This window comes from Sinohyriopsis cumingii, chromosome 3 (assembly GCF_028554795.1).
Source record: "Sinohyriopsis cumingii isolate HCF-2022 chromosome 3, ASM2855479v2, whole genome shotgun sequence".
In the NCBI taxonomy this organism is placed as follows: Eukaryota; Metazoa; Mollusca; class Bivalvia; order Unionida; family Unionidae; genus Sinohyriopsis; species Sinohyriopsis cumingii.
The window spans coordinates 35,819,050-35,831,401 of record NC_142963.1 but is presented as its reverse complement, the minus strand read 5'-3'; the positions used below and the strand labels follow the sequence as shown (position 1 = coordinate 35,831,401).

The 12,352-nt window shown below is 33.4% G+C and overlaps 1 protein-coding gene across 1 annotated transcript in view; it reads right to left on the bottom strand.

The window, feature by feature from the left end:
- The window catches only part of LOC149802678 (DNA-directed RNA polymerase III subunit RPC5-like), a 57,777-nt gene that overhangs the window by 27,813 nt on the left and 17,612 nt on the right, over positions 1–12,352 (bottom strand). The window contains exons 5-9 of the mRNA XM_089952057.1: positions 8,896–8,978; positions 3,549–3,662; positions 2,886–3,052; positions 1,826–1,953; positions 113–204 (exon numbers count right to left, since the gene is read on the bottom strand). Coding sequence (XP_089808183.1) covers positions 113–204; positions 1,826–1,953; positions 2,886–3,052; positions 3,549–3,662; positions 8,896–8,978 — 584 coding nt within the window. The remainder of the gene's footprint in view (positions 1–112; positions 205–1,825; positions 1,954–2,885; positions 3,053–3,548; positions 3,663–8,895; positions 8,979–12,352) is intronic.

Here is a 12,352-nt window from a genome sequence, read left to right as displayed (position 1 = left end):
ACTGTCTGCATTGTTGATGTTGCAACTTTCTCTATCACCATCCAAAAATATCTATCACCATCCAAAAATATGATACCTTCATCTGCCTATCTACTAGTGATATGTCACTTACCATTGACCAAAAGGGCTTTTACTTGGTCCCCTAGTGGCATTGTCTTCAGCTGAGATAAGGACAAAACATTGTTTGGCATGGCTGGTTTTTCGCTGCAACATAAATGCATTTACCTTATTTACTGTTAAAAAGTATATGGCACACAGTTTTAGAAGGCATAGTTTTGTGAAATTTAGCTAGGAAAGACAATCATTGAGTAAAATCATCAGTGTGTAATCTTTCAATGTGCATAGTAAATATAATCTACACAACACCTTTTAGTGATGGGCAACAGATTTCATGTTGTGAATGTAAAGAATGTATATCATTTGTGAAAGTTTGAAAATGTTTAGATAATATGACAGTGGCATGCAAGGAAAACTGCCCAACATTTGGTTTAGATTATTTGAATAAATTTGTCTGATCACACAAATGTGTTAGGAAGCATTAAGGGATCCACATTTCTGGTGCACGACAGTTACCAAGGTGGTTTGATTCCATCTGGATCTTGTTCAATTGCAGGTGATAATTTTACCTGTTAGAAGGGCCCACATCCTAGCCTATATAGGTTAACGATATTGATACCCCTATAGCTAGTTACAAAGCTTACCTGTAGGAAAGACTAAATAGATTGACCAAGCAGATAAATCCCCCAAAGCATCACAATCATAACCAAGTAGCAAACACTATGAGTAAAACTAGGTAAAGAAAATTGACCTGTATATTTCTGACCATAGTGGAAATTATGCACAAATTCGCTAGTATCAAAATTCAATTACCTGTAAGAAGGGTTCTTGTGGCAGCCAACAGAGGCTGACTGTATTAAAGAAGTCCTATAAACAGACGTACAGCTTACCTGCAGGAAAAACTAAACAGTCTGCTATTGCAGGTAAAGTTTTAAAAACAATAACTGAGCAGTGAACACTGTTACCAAATCTATATATAGAAAACTGACCTGTACATAGTGAACAATAGCAGAAATTGTACAGTTTTCTCATTACACATCAAGCCTGCTCAAAAAATAAAATCAGCTCCATTCTGTGAGGGTGCTTTAGCAACCCAAGCTATAATGTCATTGATATAATGGAAGAAGATGCAAAATGTATAGATGGAATATACTTTCCTTTGAAAAGCAAACTCCTTCAACATACTTTAACACTGAATAACTTCCAGAATACTTGTAGCCTGGTTTGCAATGTCAATATTTAGAGAGATTTTGTGACTTGACACAAGCGGAAGTATCATGAGATCACTCTAACTGACACCTACATGGGTAGATAACTTTCAGCTTCTTAGCTAAAACGGTTTTGCAAGGTAGTAGTAGTTCTCCTTAGTTTAGTGATGCTCACAAAGTCTAATGTTTGGCAATGAAAAATGACCACAAAAAATATGTATTCTCAACATAACATTCTTCCTGTGGTTCTCAGGCGCTGAAATCATGTGCTAAGCAGTGCCATGATTTATACATAGCAGAATTCAAATACCTGCAAAACTCCTGATTTTAGAAAATGTCCAAAAACTCATGAAAGGTCATTTCAAAATCATCCAATTTTTACCAAAGAAAAGCCAATAAAAAAAATACATGCTATATTTTCTCTTGCATAATGGATGGCAAGGAAATGGTTGTAATTTAGTCCCAGATCCATTTTTCATAAAAAAGATTCTGGCAGATTAGTGTCAAAGCTGTTTGCTATTTTAAGAGTATTATGCAAGGGTAACTCATGCAGTACTTACTGTTTGTCCTCACTTGAAAGAGGCATCAACATCTGGAGGTAATCCTTTGGTGTAATGCTAAATTCTGCTGAACTTTGGTCACCTCTTCCTGCTAATAGTAGTTCCCTTTCCATCTCTGATCGGTCATCCTAACCAATAATAGTGTATAAAATGAGCTGATGCTATGACTCACCATGAATAATCCCAATTTTTAATTTTCCTTCCCTCTCTATACTGTGACTCAAAAATTATAACCAAATATCTGTTGAATTATTTGTGCCCCAGCTACAACTGCATGTATCCAATTTAGTCAAAACATATAAAGATGTTAATGTTATAGTAATTTATGTACATATGACCTTTCAGCACTCCACTCAGTAACTTTTGTGGGTAAAAAAGGGGGTGGGGGAATATAATCACAATTTAGGAGAAGACAGAGCTTAACACAGTTTAGTGGATAAACAAAGGGCATCACAATATCCCTGATGCTAAAGGAATGGGATCAAACATCTGCAACCTGATCCAATGAATAAGTGGCCAAAATATTTTAGAACTTTCTATGCATACATATTGAGTACTTTCTATGCATATATGTTGAGTACTTTCTATGCATATATGTTGAGTACTTTCTATGCATACATGTTGAGTACTTTCTATGCATATATGTACAAAAGCACAATGAGCTAGAAATATTTCCACAGAGAATGAAGGCTGAACCTTTTCATATAACCCCGCAGTCACATGTGCATGAGAAACTGAAGACACAAATAAAATGCGAACAAAAACAATGAAGCATGACCTAGTCATTATGCTGTACTTTCCAAGACTGAAGAAAAAGCCAAACTGCACAACTCTGGTGTTGACAATGCAAAAGAAATTCACCTAACCGAAAGTTATCCAAACTGAGACAGATGGCATCATACCTCCTGATTCAAGGTCGTGAATAAAAGCAATAAAAAACCGAAAATGATAAATAACAAAGATGACATTGTTGTAAATATGAATGACACTTGTTACACTGTTAAAGTGAGGTCAGATAAACAGGATACAACTAGTTTAGTCTTCCAGATTTATAACCTACATAGATTCCATAATAGTCCACATTCACCCATCTTTCCTCTTCTCTCTTCTTGTTGAGGTATTCAAAGGAGGCCAGTCTCCTAGCTTTGGCTTCATCAGACTCTGGTCTGGCAAATTTGATTGTTACTGGCTTTGCCTCCTCCTCAACTTCATCCTGGGAGGACTCGCCTGCAATTATAAACTTATATGTTAAAATATATCCTACTTATGCTTCACACCTTAAGAGGTTGTATCAGCATCATTTTAAAACAGGAAAAACTATGTGTTAAAATGGAATTATTTTTAAAAAATGTTAGTAAGACCATCTTTTCTGAATGAGGTTGCTTTTACAAGATGTCAAATTTTGGGAATTCAAATTGGCATAATTTTCACTGAGGACAAACTACACTAGATAAAACAGCATGTCAGTATAGGAGGAACTGTACCAAGATTTTTAAGAAGGTTTCTGTGATGTAATTAAGGACCAACTAAGATGTTTCTTAACGAAAACAGGAGAGGCAGTAATAGCAAGATTTTAAACTTGGTCGCTATATTTGATTTCTGTGGAGAACCTTTTCATTTGGGACCACGTGTAAAGTTTCATGGCAATCTTCCAAGTAGTTAAAGAGATGTAGCAATAACATGCTATGCAGATGTATTCAAATATGTATTTGATTTGACTTACCCTCCTCTCCACCACCTTGTTGGACAACTTTCTGCCTGCTGTCCACTCTGTCAAGGTAACCAAAACTGGGTCGCAGCTGCACCAATGCATGAAGTGGACTTAAATGGAGCTCACCTGATAACAAAATAAGCATGCATATAGGCTTGATATATTACAACTAGCCTGTATAATTTTATGTTTGATCATTTCAATTAGCAGGCTTATATAGTATTGTAAAAGAACACATGCAGACTTTCAGGCAACTTTTGTTTTTACATTTTGTTGATTTTACCTATTGTACTACAGTCTGAGAAAGTTTTTTTCCAAGATAATGTCATAATTAATATGCAAAGTCTCTTGCCCATAAATGAAGTCATCCAGCATTTTTAAAAGTTAAGTTTACAGTCAAGCTTTAACCCTTTACTGCATGATGATGCCTTTTGACACCTTTCATAACAAACTCTATTAAGATACCCAGTACAATCAAAATGAAGTCTGTATACGCATAAATAGCACTTATATGGCTGCAAGAATGAATCAAGAAAATAATTATGAACTAAATCACTAGTTTATCTGCATGATTAAAGCAGCTGCTCAGTTAAATCTACTCTTGACAGTTGTACGCAACAGCATGTCAGCCATTTTTAAACATGTCCTCTACATCCTGTGGTTGTGATGTTAAGTCGTTTGAAATTCTGAATAGTACACTTCAAATATTTTTGATGATATACACGGGAATATGCCATTTTTTTAACTAGTCCAGATAACTGTTATCATGGTTACACAAAAAAAAAGAGGAATATTAGAGCAAACTTGAAACATTGGAATGAGGCTAAGTGCTAAAAATAACTTACGTCTTGGTGTTCACTTCTTAAGCTCATATCTATCATTTCAGCAAAAAGATACAACAAAGAATCACCAGTTTATCAAAAATATGGATTTTCTATATTTGAATACCATTTACTTTCTAATTGCAATACTAATTGGCACAAAAAAATATACAAATCAAGTCCTCGACTATTTGTCTATTTTTAGAAACAAGAAAAAACCATTAGTCACATGGCTCTGCAAATTCTGGTCAACTCCATTAATTGATAGTGCTTGTTTACTGCATTAAAATTTAGGATTTGCTCTAAAAAAAACATGTTTCACTACTCATTGTCAAAAGTCTTTGTGTTTTTGCCAAGTTAATTAATACCCAAAACATACTTTCTATTTCGATCTTTGAATTCATATTACTTTAAATCTACCAGTTTATACACCTCTATCCTATGTTAATCACTAGTGCTAATGATATGATTTTGAAACTGGGGTTGAACTGCATTCTACATCTTGAGTACATATCCATTTACATGGTGTATACATAGCTTGTCAAACATTGCATACGAAACAGATATTTAATGGAATGGTATGCTTAAAATGTGTTGGGATGACCAAAAATTATTCTGTAGAGTTTTTATAAACAAACAATATATTTAAAAGAGGAACACACTTGAATTTTGAAGATTGTTTAATAAATTTAAGTTTGTTTATTTGTATTGAACTTAAGGCATTCATCACAAATTCTATTTGCTTCCATGAAGCAACATAAATCCAAGATTATGTACATAGAGTAAGTTCCACTTATCTGAAGTTTGCATCAACAGGAAAATCTTGTAACACATTTCAAAGATGATCTTTTCAGTTTTTCTTGATAACATTCTTATGTCTAAGTATACAAGGGCTTGATTTATCATCAGTGGTCATCATGGTATATACCTTGTGTCTGGATCAAAATAATGCAGTACCCAAGTACATAATATGTATTTGTCTATGTCAATAAATATCCTCAAAAATGATATAACTTTTACCCTCAAGCTTTTTGTGAACTGTTTGTCATTCACCAGATTTCTTTCAATTTTTTTTAAAAGCTGAACACAGGCATTTCTATTAGGGAGATTTGGTATCTCTAACATCATAATATTATCAGTGCATTTTTTTATTGTTGCCATAGTAACCAAGCTACCTGGTAAAAATTCAACCAATTAAATGCTAGACCAAAATAATTTTTTGTATTTGAAATGTTTAAGACCAGTGTTAGTACATCCTAGAAAAATACAAGCACAGAATAGACAGCCTACACTTTATTGACTTTAATTGTTCAAATCTTAAGACTTAACTAAAACCAAAACAGCTGGTGTGCCAATATTTGATGGAACTTGGATAATCCAAGCCAACTAATTAGAAAATCTCAATTTTCACAACCATAAATTGAAAATATTCAAAGCCTGATTGATTTGGAAAGAAAGTAGAAAGCTTAATATAAATGAATACTAAAACTATGTAATTTTGTCATGATTTTTACACATTCTAGGCTGGATTAACCAATCATATCTTTCCCTGCATGCTGAAATAAAGTATACTTAAAACCCATCAAGTGCCCACAATAAATTTACCACTTTAAGAAAATTAATACTGTACAAGTAAACTCAAAAGGGATGCTAAATTACAGAATTAATGGACAAATCCTGTGCAAATAAGGAAGTTAAACCTCCAGACGCATGCACAGTAAAGTGTAAATTTGTGGTTTATTTAGTCTTGCACATGCAATGAAATTATCATTCAGATTTTGTTTTATAGCAAGCAATGAGTTTCTTTTTCTAATTGTAATACTGTAATTCAATCTGGAAGTGGGTATGCAAGTAAATTTATCATCCTTCTTTACATCAAGGCCTATGTTCTTAATGGAGAAAAATCAATATGTTAAAGCAAACATACAATTATATGAAAATATCTATTATTGTGTAAACAAGCGCTGATCCCTTGTTACAACATTACAACTAGTTTATGCTAGAATGGAACTGTATATTTGCTTCAATTTTATGATTTTCTAATTTTTCTTCCAATTACAATATAAATTATTCTTTTTAATCCCAAAGGTACATAAACTTTTCTACTGAAATTAATGAATCTTGTATTTTATAATTTAATTTCTTACTGGTTTAAACTGGTTTAATTAATAAATCAAGGGGAAGAAATCTGTAACCCAAATTTGTGATCCTTAGGTGGCAGGGTCCAGTTTCGTAAATTGGCCCCTGGCAAATTTCTTAACTTAAGGCTATGGTGTGACTTTTTCAGCTATTATTGTTTAGTATTTATAGATATGGATATATTTGTGAACTAGGTGTTTTGGGCTTGTATTGTTCTTGAAATTGATGTCAGGCATGTACACCTTTCATAGTTGCTCTGCAGTATGTTGATAGTGAAATACCAATAGTTGGCTAGGAAGAAGAGCTAGCCTTCCATAGCAGTAGACACGTGGGTTCAAGGCAACTAGAGTATCTCAAAAATGGCTTGGATGACAACTATTCTGAATTGCATCAAACTATTTAGTAGACAATGTTTTTCAAAATTTTCATCCAGGGAAAGGGCTTGCGTTTGCACTGTGAGCACCACATGCTGTCAAAAATGGCATTTGGATGTGAAAAATGCAGGTATAAAATAGGGGTTGGGGTGCATAAACCTCTTCTGCTGTGAACTGCCATTGACTTCTCTGGTCAAGTGAATACTATTCGTATGCTTTGTTTTCATATAGGTATCTAAAAATATGGACCTTTTTGACCTCATTTGTGTATTTGATTTTTTATGATTTTTTATACTAGGTCGCTGATTGCGGCATTAAATTTGTACATAAAAACTGGACCCTGCCCCCTTAATAGCCAATATCATGGGTTAGTTCCCTTGCTCTATTTTAGAAAGAGACTAGGTATTTTGCAGGCCCAAAGCAATTGTTTAACTTTAATACAATTTTAGAACTGTATCAGACTGTACTGAATTTCATTTATGTATGCAGATCTGGGTCACAATCAAATTTAATGATTTACATCTTTATACCATGCTTACGGAAAATCAGGTCAGAAATATGGCCTCCAGAATAGTACAAAGCTCAACCAATTAGTGGAAAAACAGAACTGATGGACAGGGATAGTTACAGCTAGATGTCTGTGTCCAGCTTTTACAGAAAGGATGGTTTTGTAGCACAAATGATGATTATTCATAATGATTTTAATACATTTTAATGATACAAGTTTTATCACATCAATTGTATAACCAGATAACATTTCTGTAATTTTTAAATGAAAAGATGAAATATATAAAACTTAGTTATGCTTCTCATACTTTATATGTAGTTATCATACACATATGTGTTACTACCCTTAAGAGGTCTACTGTCTTATAACATTGGGACCATAATGCAACAGTATCTCCATCCCAAAAGCTATGCTACTCCCATATCCAGGAGATCAAATTCTAAAACTGCAGTGCACACAACAGACCACCCTCAACCATATCCCAATAAATGAAGGATCTATTTTGAATCGCATAGTAGCTGCAACACAACTCCAATCAGATCCCAAAGTTTCAAGGCTCTGTCGCTATTTGTGTAGACATTTTTGTATGACATTACAAAAACCCACATGCACACACTAACCCACATGCATGTCTGGATGGGCAACTTAATATAATCACACAGCTCAAAGTAAAAATAAAATAAATTGGGTATTTTACTCCTTGGCTTGACATTAACTCAAAACTGCATTTTAAAAACTTTCCTCAGATATTTTGTGAACACTACAAAACAAAACTTGCACTAAATCTTAATCAACAAGACATTAGTCATGTCAAACAACTTAGAGACTAAGGCTTGTTCAGGGTACATTTCATTATATGACTATAACTGAGTGAATGTTCTCAGTCATCAAGTACCATCATTTCAGATGTGCAATGAACATCTGCAACTTAAACAAAGAGCATAGTCTGTATTGACTGTATACACATCATGCAACAGCTACATCAGGAACAATCCACTGAACATTTTGCACTAAATGCTTACAATTTAATTATGTATTTTGGGGCTAATTTTCTGCATATGTTGCTTACCTAGAGTTCTGGAATCTCTTTTCTCTTAAAGCTATGAAGACAACAAAATATTTTGTTTCATTGAAAAAGGGTATGAGGATACTCCTGTAATAACAACCATATACACTCACTTATAATTTGAGACATTGTGCAAATGACATATACTCTGATCTGCCAATATATAATGTGCTTGCAGATCAGAGTAAATTTTATTTATTGTACTGATTGCTCCTAAAGAGCTGTATGGACTCAGAGATGGCATATTATGTGATGGCAGATATGGATCTCTGAAGTTTGAAATTGGATTCGAATTGTAAGTCAGAATATAAGATATGTTTAAATTTTCAAATGAAAAGCATGGTAATGCATTTCTTATAAAGCTGATAAGCCTTGGAGTGAAATTGTTTTTTAATTATCAAAGTTAGGGATAGATTTTGTTTTTAAGCATCTGTTGAAATAGTTCTCTTACCATCTTTAAAATAGCCGACAGCATATCGCCCAGTATTAGTGGATGAAGGAACTGAAGTCAGCACCTGCTTGTCCATTAGGGAACTGAAATACGAATTGGTACGAGACATGTATAATAATTTGTTGTTATGGTTTATAGTAATACTAAATTACAAAATTAGAATAGCCAATGAAAACAACTCCAAAATGTGCTTTCTTGTCTCATTTATTTCCATCTATCTAACTTGAAAATCACTAAAACTGAATTGATGTATTTGACAATCCAATAGCTAACACCTTCAGGCATACATTTTGCCAATTAAAACCTATTTTAGTCTTCCTTTCTTAATGTAAAGGACAAGAGTCTTGAACATGTCCATTTCAAATGTATGTGATAATTACAATTTTAAACCATTTCTTATGCAAGTGCAAAACAGCACAAAGAATTTTGGCTGAGATCAGAAACAAGATGACATGATTGTGACTTATTTCCCTTACAAGTTTAATGAATAATAAAAAATGAAACTGCTTATACATTTGTAATAATGACAAACGGAAGCTTTTGTAGCTCAGTTAAACTGAACACCGAACTCATAATTTTTGAAGATATAAGCAGTCTTTAATGAAAACCTCATGGTGATATTACCATCAATGAAGGAGAAGCTATAATAGATTTTTAAGATGACCATTGCAGTGGCCATAATGTCCATCAGATCAGCACCATTTTCTTTAGGTCAATTAGACATCATACTAAACCTTTTAGTGAAACATCCATGATGATATGAACATCCATTCAGGCAGAGCAGCGAAAGCTAGATTTTTAAGATGGCTGCCACAGTGGCCATAATAGATATCAGACCAGCACCATATTTCATTTCGGACCAACATGACAAAACTTCTTTTAACAAAAACCCCAAATTAATATGACCATCATGTAGGATGTGATTACAATATTGGATGTCAGATCAGCACCATTTTCATTTAGAACCAGCTAGACATGATAAGAAGTCTTTTAGTGAAAACTCCATGTTGAGATGACCACCATACCGAGGAAGGATAATGATAAGATTTTCAGGATGGCTGCCATGGTGGCCATACTGGACATCAGATCGGCATTATTTTCGTAAAGGACTGAACACTGGACTTACGACTGACACGAAATTTTAATTTAGGACCAACTAGACCTAATGAGAAGTATGTTAGTGAAAACCCCATCCTGCTATGACCATCCATTCAGGAGGAGTAGTGATTGATAACAAGGTTTTTTATGGTGGATGCTTTGGTGGCCATACTGGAGGTGAGGTAGCAATAAGAAGATTTTCAAGATGTCTGCTGTGGTGACCATTTTAGATGTCTGTGCAATACTATTTTCATCAAAGACCAATTACTGTGTTACTCTTTTCTTTTTTGCATATCACTTTGGTGAACAAGGCAACCTAGAGCCAGGATTACCAAGTTGCTTGTTTTCCGTCATGGAAATTTGGCTATTCTGATTACTGTTCATGATATTTTGGTCTAATTATATGACAAGCAATAAGCAACTTTCCAGTTGGTCAGTTTGAAAAAATTTTAACATACTTTGTTCATGCATTAATCACTTTTTGATAAACGTAAGAAGACTGAGGTTTTTTTGATTACATTCTTAAGTGTTCTGGTTGTAGGATTTTTTTCTCTGGCAATGTATTTCCAACTGCAATGGATATTTGGTGGCATGGATTGCAGTGAAGTGAGTGCTTTTATTTTCTGCATTATTTATTCTGTCAATGATGGTGTTTTCTTCATATGATGTACATTTTTCTCATTGCAGATTATTTGTAGAACCAGTTGTAATCTGTTAAAGATGAAATGCTTGATTGCTTTAATTGCTACTTGTGATATTTTGGTGATGCTGCTTACTACAGGGTTGGGCCCCAAAAAAGATATATGTCTCCTATATCATTGGTTTTAAATTTAGGGCAGATAGGTGAATTTTTTTTAAATCATCGTATATATTATAATGATTAGTATATATATATAATGTACCTGGTGAACCAATTCAACTAGATGCATAAATCAATTTCATTACTTTTTTTTTTTTTTAAATTTAGGGGTGAATGGCAGGATGTGCTTGGGTCAACAATTAAAAACAGGACTGGGAACACATTTTTGGGGGGCCTATTTAGTTGTGGAAAAGTTTATGTAATAAATAAAGCATAATGCAAATAAAAAAAATTATTTAACTGATTTGTGATCTTAGAATCTATATGATGTATTGACAAAGTATAAGAGTGGTGAAAGCAAAATGCATGTGTTTTCTAATAGTTGATCACTATTTCAATAATTATGCCCTTAAGTTGCAGCTGTACCTTCATAACAAATATACTTCTTTGCATTCCCATATAAAAGTTTGGTGATTTGTTTGAAGGTGTTCTTAGCAATGTGGGAAAATACCTTTATTTTCCTATAGTTGATCACTCTTTCAATATTCATGTCCATACAGTTGCTGGTGTTCTTGTATATCAAATGTATTTAGATGAGAATTTGATGATTAGTTTGAAGGTGCTATTTGAAATATGACCTTTCTCCCATTTGATAAGGTACCTGAATTTATGAAAATTATATTATGCATTTTTATAGATCCTTTCTTTGTACTTTGTATATTTGTCACTGAAATATATGTAATAAAGAATGTTCATATATTTCAATGGAATTACTGTAATTTGTTCAGCTTTGAGTACACATAATAGTCTCTCTGTCTGTCTTTCTTACCACAATGACTGCTTATACATCTGTAATTTGTATCAGTACCCTTGCATATTAGTTGTATTTTCTCACTATCCCTTTATAAGGTTAATCTATGAATAGGAGAGACATTCTTGCTGAATGTACTGGCAAATGAATTGATATGTACATGCAAAATAAGTAATGTACTGATGACATAATTGTGAGGTATATTTGTATTAAATGTACTTTATTGGTATTTTGGGGGTTAAAAACAAATTTCCTCATCATTTAAATTACATTCTGCATATTAAACACTGGACTGATTTACCATCACAACTAAACAAGTATCATCCAAAATAATGTTACAAAGTCAGAGGTAACTATAGTCATTCCAGATTCCTATGAAAGAAATCTAGGTATTTATATGCCATAATGGCTTATGGACTAATGCTTACAGGCAAAGCAATTGGTTGTTTACCCATGGACCTGGGTTTGAATTTAATTCTGCCTGGTACTGTCAAACATTCTCCTGTAAAATCCAGAGAAGCACTTTCATTCAGTTTGGTGTGTATTTGTAACTCTATAATTAATTATAACTTCGATTACTCTCACAGCAATCAGGAAAGACTGTAGTTAAATGAGAATATATGTCTGCTACACATGAGTGTACAAATTAAAAATTCTCTAATCTGAACTATATATATACTTTTGATTTCATTACCAAATTGAAATCTTTACCGAAACTAACGGAAAATTCATTCCTTGTTACACTTGAT